Here is a 13005-nt window from a genome sequence, read left to right as displayed (position 1 = left end):
AGAGCCTCCTGATGGGGGATGTGGGCGCTGCGTGTGGACTGGGCAGACCTGGGCCTAGTGCTCACCCTACCTCCCACCCCCATCCCACCCCCACCCCCTAATGCGCCCCTACCTGCGGAGCTGACGCTGTCCATACTTGAAGTGCTGAACGCGCGCCCGGGGACCAGTGGAGCTTGACTGCCCGGGCGCGTGTGGGTTCCCACCTCCTGCTTCATCCACTGACCACCGTCTATCAGAACCCCAGCTGTGTTTCCGGCCCCCATGGGGGGATCCTATGCCAGGCAGGGAGGCTCTGATTCCAAATGTTTCCAAGGGGAGGGCGGGGGAATGGGCCCATGGGATTTACTCCTGGCTACTCTCAAAGCCAAGTTCAAGGTGTTGAGGAGAGGGTACTCCCAGCTCGCCCAGGGTCACAGGGCGATGCTGCCACTCTGTGGAGCCCTGCAGCTTGATTTTTAAGTGCGGCCAGCATTTGAAAGCGTACGCTCGGACATGAGAGTCAGTGCAGGACACTGGAGGGCTTGACTGAGTACCTGCAGGGCATAACGTGGGCAGAGCTAAGTCACCTCTCTCCCATCCGCTCACCCCTCCTGGTTTCCATTCCCCAAAGTGACCAATAAAGGGCCCTTTCCTCACCTGTGTGCGATGGTCCACAAATCTGCTGCCAGGTGTTCTTACTGATTCACAGAAATTCTTCCACTTCCCCACATCATCTGAATTTTGAATTTTCTCTCCTGGTTCTCATTTGGTCAATGGCCTCCCGAGTCCATGGCTGACCTCAGCAGGTGCTGCCAGGTGCCTCTGACTTCGGAGCCTGTCTTCCAGGGGATGTTCCATGACTTCAGAGGAGCCTGCAGACGAGATGCCTGCTGCCCCTCCCCAGTGGGCAGGAGGCCCGAGTTCCCTTCTTGGTGTGGAAAGAGATATTATCATTCAGAATGGACACAGAACACAGAAGTGGCTAACATAGCCAAACTTTAATACCTTCTGAGGAGGAGAACATTGCTATTCTAAGATTTATAACAATGTTTATTAAAACTGTACAATAAATTACAAATGAGTAAAAATTCTCTGATATACATCGTAGGAATCACCATACAAAAATATGTGCAAAATGTTGTGGTTGATCGCCATACAAACCTACGTCAGGCCTGTGAATACCGGTTAGCACTGAACAGATCACATGTGTAGAATGTGTTATTGAGGAGTTTTTCAGGGGATGTAAATACTGACTGGCATATTGCCGGGAGGAAACAGGTCCTAAATTCGTTTTTGCATAAATGTACAGTCAAGCTTTTAAAAAATATACAGTAAACAAATATATGATTTGATACATATATTTACAACTTGATTTCCTGAGCCTAAACGTAAGTCCATTACTGTGTTAAAACACACAGCCCACCTTAAGGTTTTGATGATGGCAAAAGCAGGTGAAAGTGACAGTGCCTCAAACCCACTCCCACACACCCTCCTTCCTGACCTCCAGGGCCGTGTAAGGCACGCAGGGTGTCCTGAAGCTTGGGGTTCCACGTGGGCAGAGCACCACAGTCCTTCAGCAGCTGGCACCCCAGACCGAGGTACACACACATCCGTGTCAGCAAGGAAGCTGCGATTCACGTGGGTCTCTGGTCTAGACAAGCGAAGCAGTGCACTGTTCTGGGGTGTGCACACAGTGCTACATGAGAACTGTTACGCTGCATACATGTTGATGTCTTGGTTACACAGTCAGCATTTCTGGCAATGTTTCAGGGTCCCCCCTCTCTTGGTCCACTGCGGAGTGATGCATTTCCACACAGACTTCCCCTTTTGAAGAGCCCACTGGTCTAGAATAAAAGGTATACTCTAGGATTTAGAAAATACACCTTCTTTAAAATACTTGAATGCTTCAGATGCTCTCGGGACCAGCAGGAATCAGTGGCAAATGCTCCTATTTTGCCGTGTGGGCAAAAGCCCAGTCCTGAAATGCTGGCTTTTGTAATGAGATGAAAGCGGGTGCCTCTGACACAGAACTGAAAGCAATGCTATCGAAAGAGAAAAACGGACATTGCGTGTGCTTTCAGAAGACGGCAGGGATGCGAATGTGCTCTGGTGCTTGGAATATTATTTGAAACCGTTTCCCCTCTCATATGTACACATATTTCACATGTAACAACTTTGTATGCATCAGTGCATACGTACATGCTTCTCTCTCCTGAAGAGTGTGCCCTTTTTAAAAGTATAAGCTGTGATTAAGAGTGTCTGGTGTGGGTGGGTTGGCGCATGAAGAACTCCAGATGTATGGACAACATGCAAAGCCATAACAGTCCAAGGAGACAGGGATGTGACTTTGGGTTTCAAATGCGTATCTTTAGATCCTGAATGGCTTCCCACATGACTGCTGCTCCTGTGCTGGTATGCACTGGGGGGACCCCACAAGAGGAGTGCGTGGACTTCTGGGGTGTCCCTGGATGCCTGGGTCACACACTCCCTCACCCTTCGATCTGTTCATCCATAAGTCCTTGGGCATTTTACTAATGCCAGGCTATTGTTGCCATTCGGTTCTGAGCACAACAAATGCTGGTACAGTCATTATGAACTGGCCCAGGTCTTGTCCCAGTGAATACTAAGTAAGCATGACCTTAATGACAGCAAAGGATGCGTCCTTCTCACAGAAGTGCTGAATAGTGCGCTGCCCAGCGGAACCCTGCCCTCCCCTGGGAAGCACATCTGTCTGACCCTGTCAGCGTCTCCCCATTTCAGCCTAGGGAATCGGCTGCCGCTGTCGTCCCCACCGGAGCTGAGCATTTGTTCCGACACAAATGCAAACTGAACCTAACACTTTCAGACAACGCAGCCACCCGCCCTCCGGCCTCTCGGTGATGCGGTTTGCGTTCCTTTTATGCAACACGGTGAGCTCTGTTCTCACCTGGCTGCACAGCTAACTGCCCGGGGTGTCCACTTCTAAGTGCCCCGGAGAGCTAAATTCCTGCGCATGGTGTTCTGGTGGAGCAAGTTTGTGCACGCGCACACAAGCACACATGCGCTCGCGCACACACCCCTTGCAACTTCTTCAGCACGGAGAGCGACAACCTTAGCCATCCAGGGGCGAGGCCCACAGAAGAAGAGCTGGATGTCGGGCTGCATCTCAGTGCTGGGCGGCGTCCCTGGGCCGCGGACCCGAGCCCTCGGTGGGAAGGGAAATCACACTAACCCTGGCTTCCACGTGTGCCGTTTCCTCTGAAAAAGAGCGAAGACAAAAGCTTTATTTTAGCGTGAGTCATCCGAGGCACCCGTGGGGCCACACGCACGGTGGGGAAGGTCTGGGAAAGCGCCAGGGGCCACGGTGCCACATTTGAGCCCCTGCCCAGGAGATGCAAACCAGCGTTCCTGGAGGTCACGGGGCCACAAAGGTGGGTCCGTGTGTCCCACGCATGAAGCCATGTGCAGAAGTGGCCTCAACCTTCCTGCAATGCCTGGGGCAGCTGTCCACGTTCCTACCCCATCTTCATTTCTTCTCATTACTACTTAGAAAGGGGCTGTGTTAGGTAGCAATCCCTCCTTCCCGCCTTTTACATTTGTGATGTCTGGAACAAGTTAGGAAAGGCCTTCTAACAAGGAGGCTGAGCCAGGATCGGCCCCTGGGGCGGCAGGAGTAAGAGCAGGATGAGGGGTCAGAGGCAAAACCCCAGGGTCTCAGATTTTAGAAACTCTACAGGTTTCAAATCCAAGAGAGAACGAGAGGGTTTGTGGGTTTTTGTTTTGGTTTCTTAGCCTAACTTCTAAGTCAGCCGCCAGTCCCCCACGTAGAGCACCCTGGACTGGCAATTGCCCGGTGATGGGGTGGTGTCCTGGTAGGGATGGCCGCCACAATCAAACCTCGCTACATTTAGGAGAGCGTCGTTATGGCATCGTGTCTATATTGACCTGCACTGAGGAAAGGTGACGAAGTACAGGAATAGGCAGATAACCAAAGCCACGAACCGGCTTCATGTCATGGCACCAGAATGAGCAGAGGAGGGACCAGCGGGTGCTGGCAGCCTGGTGTTTTGAAGTGGGCCCCTGGCCCAGCAGGCACGAACCCGTCAGAACCTCATTAAGAGCTGCGGAAGCAGAACGCCCGTCGGTACCACATGCAAACGGACTCATACATATGGATCAGGAAACAACATTCTGGTTTCTGTCAAAATAGAGCCCGAGGAACAGGCCTGCGTCTGTGTTTGTGTTGGGAGTTCCCACTGAGATCAACTGTGGGGGAACAGCGCTGCTGGCACGGGAGATGGGCACCTTCAGGGTCCGAGGGGCCCCCGGAGCAGCGGCCCGTGCGGATGGCGAGCACCACGGAAGGCCCGGCCCGCAGCCTCTCTGGGGTTCCAGAAACCCACATAAGACAAGTAAGCCCGGGTCCCACAGGGTGGGCCGGCTGACGACCGAGTGGGCAAGACACTTACTTGGCCGGGTGAGACCCTTTAGCCTGGACCTTTGCTCTCGGCCCCCAAGCGCCACCCCTACTTCCTGTGTCCCAGACGCCCCGAAATAACCCACACAAATAGGTGGCATCGGCTCCTGGCACAATGGGGAATGGGCTGCAGCAGTCTTCCCACATTATCTGAGACACCGAAGCCAAAGCTTTCCAAACCAAACAGAAACAAATGAGAACCCAAACCTTGTGGGGCCAGGGACTCTTATCCCCAAAGCTCTGATTTGGGGGGAATGTCACAAATGAATACCCGCTCCCAGACCCAGCTTAGCTTCCTCCCTCACAGCATTCCACGGGGCCTTTCACCAATCGGCAGGTAACCCCTGCCCGCCCTGCACCGTGGGCGATGTCCCCTCTCCCCAGCGCCCACGGAGGAGAGCCCAGTGGGGCTCACGCGCACGCTGGGCTGGGCCCTTCATTCCAGGGGGAGCCATGCTCACGCTGTGGCCCGCCCAGGGCTCCTCCTCCTGTTCTGGCAGCAGCTGCCTTGTCAACACGTAATAAAAGCAGCAGCTGCCTTTATGGAGCAGGTCGCAGGTGAGGGCCTGCCCAGGCTCTTGAATGCAGAGTTAGTGGGTTTTATGTGTCAACCTGACGGGGCAGTGGCTGCCCAGACATTTGCCAAACAGGATTCTGGGTGTCGCTGAGGGGTGTCTGGACTAGACTGACATCTGAGTCAGCCGACTACATAAGCAGATTGTCCTCCCGAGAGGGTGGGCCTCACCCAATCAGCTGAGCCTCTGGGTGACTCAGGTTCACTCCCATGTGGGAGCCATTTCTATGAAATTGTGTTCCTGGGGCTGCAAAAACTTCTTCCATTGGCAGTCACTTTACAGAAAGTGACTAATGAGCATCATGGCCTGTTTCCTGGCTTTTTCTCCCAGTTACCTGAGACCCACGGCTTAACCTCAGCTGTGGCTGGCGATTCCAGGACCACAGTGTGCCCCCTCGGTGCTGCCCACCTCTCCCCTGGGGCCTGGGGACACCGGATAGTGGTGTCCTCCAGTCTTGACCGCTCCTCCAGCCAGCATCCCACCTCCCCGGGCATTAAGGGCGCCTGTCCTCCATTCCCATGGCCCCGCACAAGCCCCCAGCCCTGGTTTTCAGGAGGACCATTGCCGTGAGGGGCCGCCAGGGGGTCAGGGTGGGCGCGGTCATCTCCAGGGTGGGTATGGGGTGGGTGCTCATGATGCAGGGGCTGAGGCTGGCACTGAGTGCTTTCTCCGCCTTCCAACCATCTGAGCACATAGGATCCCACCAAGTCCACGTCAGCCCAGGGCTTACCAGGTCAGGGCCACGCCCTCCAGGTAATGGCCAGCAGGGTGTGTAGAAGCCAGGTCAGCCATGTCCCTCCTGCAGAGAAGGCGGCTGATCGCATCTGTGCACCGTGCATATACGTGGACTGCACAGTCCCCCGCCGGTGTGGGTGCAGAATCTAACTGCCCAGGCTGCCAGGCCTCTGCCTGACCACACACACACACACACACACACACACACACACACACACACACACGTCACACAGGCGCACTTTGCCTGCTCCCCACCAGTGCCTGTCCTGTTTCCTATCTGGGTTGCAGGCAGCCAGCAGCTCTCACAGTCCCACGAGGGGATGTCCAGCTGTCTTTTCTGACACTGACCTCTCTGATAATGGCCCCATGGTTGTGCCACTAAAAAGACCCATTATTGCTTCAATCAAGATGGCTGCATTTCCCATCACCAGGCAGCTGCCGCCGGCGGTGAGCTGTGGCCTGAGCTGTGGCCGAGAGACTGGGCTAGACAACAGAGCAGTGAGGGGGAGGGGAAGCCTCCATTTCCCCCTGCGACTCTGCAAATCTCCCAGGGACATTAGAGGAAAGCCTTTGCCGTACCTAAAGCAGAAGGATTCTAAACAAAGAGCGACAGTAACTCGCCTCAGCGCAACATGAACGGGGAAAGCCTTCGTTCACAGTATCTGGGAGGCTGAGCATCGAGTCCGGTTTTGACTCCCAGGTGGACACAAGCCCAGAAGAAGCCCCTGCCCCTCACACTCACAGACTTTACAAGAATGTTCTAGAAGCACTGTTCACAAGAGCAAACCCAAGTGTCCGTCAGAGGGAGGAAAGCCCACGACACATAGACACAATACGGTGAGTCTGGGCGCAGTGATATCAAGTGCAGGAAGCATGGCTGGAAGACACACACAGCACCTTTCCCCTCTTCGTCGAGACTGGAGAGACGATACAAACCACACCTTTAGGACCACGCGTGTCTGCAACAAAGCTCGACAGGGCGCTGCCCCGGGCCCGGGATGGCAGTGACCTCTCAGGGGAGGGCAGCGATGGGCCAGGGTCCTGTGGTTGGAAGTCACTGCGTCCATAGATGTTAGAAAGACAAATCACCGAGTGGCCACACCCAACCCGTGGCGGCCCGAGCCAGGATCAGGACTAGGGCAGTTCTGTGCACCAACACGGCAAAGGTGGAGGAAACTCGGTGACAAGGACCGGCAAGGGGGAGGCGCAGGAGCTGGAGAGGCCTCTCAGGCCAGCAGGGACCCCTCCAGCCAGCTAATTCTGAAAAGCAAGCACAGTGTCTCCCCCGTGGCCCCACACAGTGGGACGTCACACAGCCCGCCACCTGCCATCAGGCAAGCACGTGTCGGACCTCAGCTCTGAAGGCCTCATTCCCACGCAGGCTGGCGCCCGGTCGGACAGAGCCGCCCTGACAGGGCTGGCTGCCCGGGGGAACTTTGCAGGGTGCCCGGCAGGGTCCTGTCAGCATCTGGCATCTGGGGGCTCCCCAACCTCAGCAGGCTCCCCTGTCCCTGCTCTCAAGACAGACAGGCAGTGACTGGGGACGGCTCTCCCTTGAGCTCAGCCGGCCCCCCACAAACAGCCTCAAAGAGCAAGCTGTTCACTCTCAGGTGAAACTCCTATGAGTAAACACACATTTTGTTCCTTTTTTTAAAAAACAATATACGGGATGAAGACAGAACTATTGTTGGGTTATGGTGGAGAACATGGGAGGTATTTTTAGGTTCCTAGTCCGTGCACGCTCGGTGCTCACTAACTGGACGTGTTCTGAATGACAGCAGCTTATCCCTGGATTTCAAGTGACACCAGCACCTCCTCTCTGGGCCGCGGGCTGCCTGCAGGAATCGCCAGGGGCCTAGAGGAGGGGCAGAAATTGGCCTTCAGGGCCTGCCTGCCAGGAGCTGTAAATCTGGGTCTGCTGACACGCAATCCCCTCATCTCCAGCTTCCTGCCCGCGCTGGGCAGACGGGCCCAACCCTCCACCCCCGGTGCAGTGGGGACCATGCATGCCCACTGGCCAGAGCGCTGCCCCTGCCACCCAGTGTGTGGGGACATGGGGTCATGGGGTCAGAGAGGATGCTCCAGGCGGGACTGGCTGACCACAGAGCAGGAAGTGATCCAGCCAAGCAGAAGGGTTTTGTTTAAAAAAACGAGTCCTTCATAAATGGGGGTGAGAGAGGATAAAGCAGGGGGACAACCACGGGCAAAATAGGTGCTTCCACCAAAACTGTGCACCAAATGCAAAGAGCCGGGCTGGCTCCTGGGAGGCCGCGAGTGATGCCCACAGGACAGAAGCCACCGCCACTGTGGAGCCTTTCCGGGGGACCCTGGGCAATCTGTTTCCATACAGGTGTTTGCCCCTGTGATGTACGGTGCCCGCTGCTCCCCCCACGGGTGACCTCTGAGGCCAGGCAGTGACTGTGGACTGTCCTTGCCACGCACTGGTGGTCAGCACTTTCCTGATTACCCCGAGAGGCACCTGAGCTCCGTGTGGGTTTGAGTGCCCTCGTGTGGCCCTCAGGGTGTCTCCGGGCCCCAGGCAGGACCAGGCAGGGAAGCATGTCAAACTCTTGGCCAACGGGCCGCAGGCTTGTTCTAGAGCAGTGGTTCTCAACCTTTCTAATGCCGCGACCCTTTAATACAGTTCCTCATGTTGTGGTGACCCCCAACCATAAAATTATTTTCGTTGCTACTTCATAACTGTAATTTTGCTAATGTTGTGAATCGTAATGTAAATATCTGTGTTTTCCGATGGTCTTAGGTGACCCTGCTAGCGGTTCTCAACCTGTGGGTCGTGACACTGCTAGCAGGGTCGCCTAAGACCATCGGAAAACACAGATATTTACATTACGATTCACAACATTAGCAAAATTACAGTTATGAAGTAGCAACAAAAACAATGTTATGGTTGGGGGTCACCACAACATGAGGAACTGTATTGAAGGGTTGCGGCATTAGTAAGGTTGAGAACCACTGCTCTAGAGGGACCTTGCTAGCCGAGGCTGTGCTGAGCACCCCGGGGGACCAGATATTGCCGGGGCTGGGGCCCCCTATCGGGCTCACCACCTGCCTCTTTAGGGAACATACACGCAGATGTGCTATCTGAGACATGAAGAAGACGTCACAGACCCTTTCCGAATAAGCAGGTGGCAGGCTCAGATCTTCCTCCTCCCAGGTGGGCTCTGCCTCTGCTTCGGCTCAGTGCTCGCTCCCTTTTCTACGAGGACGACGACGGTGCCCACTGTGTGGCACAGGGGCTCTTTGGTAGTCACTGTTGACACCCTACAGACTCGGAAGCCGGTCCTGGCTCGCCCTGCACCAGAGCCTTACCTCACCCCACCTCACTCCTCTGCTGTCCTCCTCCCTCCCAAAGCTCCACCTTATACTGCCTCCTGGCCTGGGGCAGGGAGAAGAGGTGACATGGCCCAGGTGGCTGGGATGCATCTGGGGACACACAGGAAGCCCGCTGAGCTAGAGAGAAGGATGGCTCCACAAGATAATGTAGGAAGCTTTGTCTTTTTTAAGATTCTGGGGGCAGCAAGATGGGGGGGTGCCAGGGCAAGCTAAGATCCAGTGGGGGCTGGAGCAGATGCGGGGGGATGCTTTCACAAGCTCTTCCCTGCAGAGCAGAGATGAGGCCATACTCATAGCTCAGGGACAGTCCCTGGCACGTTCATAGGGGGCTCAGGGAGGCCTTGGCTGGCCTGGGGGGTGTCCTGGGTGTGGGCTGAGGAGGCCCACATGGGGTCAGCTCATGGAGGAGACAGTGAGGAGCCCCCACAGGGACACCCTCTGGGGATCAGACCTGGTCCAGGGGTGGTAATGGGGAGTGAGCCACCCCCACCCGGCCCCACCCACCCATATAGACACAGAGGAGTGTCCCAGCAAACTGACCCACATTTAAAAGAGGCTGCACTGGACTGAGCAGGATCAGATAAGGTGGAATCCTGTGGCCAAACAGAGGTCAGCGCCCCCCCCCCCGGCCCGCCTCCCCTGCTCCGCCAAGGGCCCCAAGCAGACGGGAGGGAAGCGCTATCCCCACGGACGTGTGGCAGTGCCTTACCTGCTCGCCACCTCGGCGTCCGGCTCCCTCCTCACCTTCCCAGGTGCCCTGCCGTCCTTCGCCGGGCACCAGCCCTGGAGTGTGAAGGGCACAGTTCTGGACAGGCAGCTTCAACCCCACTCGGCTCCCTGTGGCCTGCGGGCCTTGGGCGGGTGGCGACCAGCAGCCGGGCCTCCATGGGGTCTGGGCTGCGCTGCTGGAGGTGGCCGCCAGGATCCCTGAGGAGGTCAGAGACCTGTCCAGGGGGCCCGCTATGTCGTCCACCTGCCGTCATCATGCTCAGTCCCACCAGGCTCCCGGCCGAGGCTCAGGGCAGCCTCAGCCTTCACGTCTCCAGTGGTCAGGAGGCCGCAGTGATGGCATGGAGCAGCGTGGCAGCCGCGGCCCCATCTGTGCCCACGGGGCATCAGCCTCAAACAGGGGAGGGCATCGTGACATATCCATCAGGAAGTGCTTGGGACCCCAGTGAGCGAGCCGCAGCGTCAGCGTAGCCCAGCTGTGGCGGCCCAGGGAGACCGCCCTCGGGACGTCCGGAACGCAGGTCACCATCGCGGCCACAGCCTGCACTCTGTCATTTTGTGGGGCAGCTGCGTTTTCTGAGAATCCTCCTCGGAGACCAGCTACTGCAGGAACCAGGAGGGGTGGGTTGCAGGCTTGGGGACACGCCCTTGGCACCTGCGCAGCGGGGGATTCATGTCCCCGGAACGGGGACTGGGGGGCGGGCTGCGTCCCAAGGAGGGACCCCAGGGTCCAGCAGCCAAGACCAAGCTCTTCCAGAGGAGCCCAGTTAGGAAACTAGTTCTCACTCGGGCTCGTCGGGGTGGACAGCCGCCCGCTCAGAGCAGCTCGAGCCCGCCGCTCGGCCGCTTCCTCCACAGGAGGGCGTCCGCACAGACCAGAGCCTCCTGGGTGCGCGGCGATGGCGCAGGCGGTCTCAGTCTGCCACCCAGGCACCCGCTGCTGTCTAGTCCAGCCGGAGGGACGGGGTCCGGCTCCTCCGGGGGCTGCAACAACAGAGACGAGGACACGTCAGGCCGGCGGCTCAGCGACGGGCAGCGGCGGCAGGATGAGGCCCGGGGGCAAGGGCCACCACCCTCCGGGGAAGGTCCTCACGGGCACCCTGTGAAGGGCGGGGCCTCGGACACACACAGACGTGTCCTCTCCTCTTGTCTCGGGAGGAGGCGGTGGTCAGCCTCCACGTGTGGCCCGGGTGTGAAAGCTGCGGGACGGCCCACAGCTTAGTGTGATCAGGGGCGTGAACGAGCCAGCGCGTCAGGGCGGCTGGTCTCTCTGGCCGGGTCTCCAGCGGGACCCAAGCTCGTACCCGCTACCACGGGGAAAGGACAAAAGACCTCACAGTGCTCTGTCAGCGCTCGTGCCCCAGACACAGGAAACAGAGTCGCAAGGCATTTGGGGCGCGCACAGCCCTCCGCTGTGTTGGTGGTGGGTCCTTGCCCTCCTTCTTTGTCAAGAAAGGCAAGCGCCCTGTGCCCTCTGACGATCGCAGGCCCCTCTGAATCCTGGCCCCGGCCAGGGCTGAGGGTCCTGGGCTGCCGGGCACCTCCTGGGCGGGCAGGGGGCAGAGTGGGACCCTCGCCCAGAAACTCCAGGGGTCCTCAAACTTTTTAAACAGGGGGCCAGTTCACTGTCCCTCAGACCGTTGGAGGGCCGGACTATAGTTTAAAAAAAAAACCCTATGAACAAATTCCTATGCGCACTGCGGGCCGGGACGAGTCGGCTGCTAAGCAGGACAGGCAGCGGCACCCGGCGGGTTGGATAAATGTCCTCGACGGGCCGCCTGTGGCCCGCGGGCCGTAGTTTGAGGACCCCTGCTAGGCAATGACATACTCACCACGTCAGGGTGCCCGGGCGAGCTATGACCACAGAATGAAAGCTAAGGAGAAAAATAAGAACAAAAATAGAAACTGAAAAGGAAGGGAGGGCAGAGACATGGAGGGAAAGAGAGAAGAGAGAGGTTGTAGTACTTCTTGCAGGAAACACTGTGGTCGCAGACAGTACAAGACGAGGGTCGGCGGGGTCAGGAGCAATCCTGCCGGCCGGTGTCCAGCAGTTTAAGGATCACGCCTCGGGGGGTGGGGGGACACCCTGGGTCTGAGTGTCGGTGCGGCCACCACACAGACACGCTCTGGGGGACCTAGCCCTGGCCAGAGGCAGGGTTGTGGGGGACAGTCAGGAGGCACATGCCTGGTGCAGCCCTGCCTCTCAGGGGCACAGGTTGGGGTGGTGAAGAGGGGAGCAGATTAGAGGGCGTGTGGGATAGGAGCGCTAGGGGCCAGCCTTGGGCGCAGTGGATTTGCGCACTTACTGGGACGAGACTGTCAGCAGATGGCAGTGAAGTGCCCAGGTTTTGTCCCTGGCGGGAGGAGTGGGCAGCGTGGGGTGAGCAGGGTGGTGCGGGGCGAGCTGTAGGAGGACTGCTATAGGGAGGGGACCCTCTCCCCAGGGAGCACAGAGCCTCTGCTGGCTCTTCGAGGAGGATGCGCAGCCATGGGTGAGGGAGTCCCGTCCAAACACCAGCCTCCTGCCCTCTGGAAGGGACCAGCCGGGGGCGGATCCGACTGGCCTCTGCACTCGGCACGCAGTGGGGAGCCAGCTGCTCTATGAGGTCTGCCCCCCAGGCAGGACGGACCACAAGAACCCATCACTTGTGGTCACTGGCGATCACTGACATGTCCCTAAATTACGGGAAAAGAACTGCCCTAAACTAAGCAAAGCCCCACGGGAAGAGTCAGGTCCTCCCCGGGCCTGCTCTGTGCACCTCGGCCTGGGGAGCGCCAAGTCGCACTAATACCGGGAGTGGATGGGGCACCGGGACCCACACCTCACAGGCCGGGGTCCAGGAAAGGAACCGGACAGTCCTCCCCAGGCCCCAAGCTGTGTGGCCCCAAACTAAACCCGTGTCAGCACGTGAGTTTCCTAAACCTAGAAGCAATTGTGTTAAGGACCAGAAACAAAAGACTCGTCCTGGCCGGCTGGCCTGTCTTTGAGAGGGACATCGCCCTGCAGAAGCTTGGTTTATAGACCAGCGTGCTGGGGGGACTTGGACAAACAGATGCCTCGCCGGCTGTCAGGGAGCCTGGGTCCGGCACACCCTGCCACAGCTGGGGAAACTGAGGCCACGAGAGACGCGAGAGGTCGCACAGCCGGGCCATGGCAGAGGGGGCGCCCCAGGCTCC

General features: G+C 57.9%; 1 protein-coding gene across 14 annotated transcripts in view; it reads right to left on the bottom strand.

Annotated features, from left to right (window-relative positions):
• Nucleotides 1-958: 958 nt before the first annotated feature.
• JAKMIP3 (Janus kinase and microtubule interacting protein 3) overlaps nt 959-13005 on the bottom strand; it is a 60488-nt gene continuing 48441 nt past the window's right edge. For 13 of the 14 annotated variants that reach the window (XM_080641516.1, XM_080641518.1, XM_080641510.1 and 10 more), the window contains 2 exons: nt 11661-11733; nt 10672-10812 (listed from right to left, as the gene is read on the bottom strand). In XM_080641516.1, coding sequence (XP_080497642.1) covers nt 11683-11733 — 51 coding nt within the window. In that variant the 3' untranslated portion in view covers nt 10672-10812; nt 11661-11682. Of the gene's footprint in view, nt 3217-9808; nt 10813-11660; nt 11734-13005 lie in introns of those variants that run through there. The other variant, XM_080641515.1, reaches the window with a different exon arrangement.

Source organism: Plecotus auritus (genome assembly GCF_963455305.1).
Source record: "Plecotus auritus genome assembly, chromosome: 9".
Taxonomy (NCBI): domain Eukaryota; kingdom Metazoa; phylum Chordata; class Mammalia; order Chiroptera; family Vespertilionidae; genus Plecotus; species Plecotus auritus.
Note: the sequence above shows the minus strand (reverse complement) of the source record. Positions and strands in the feature narration are given on the sequence as shown.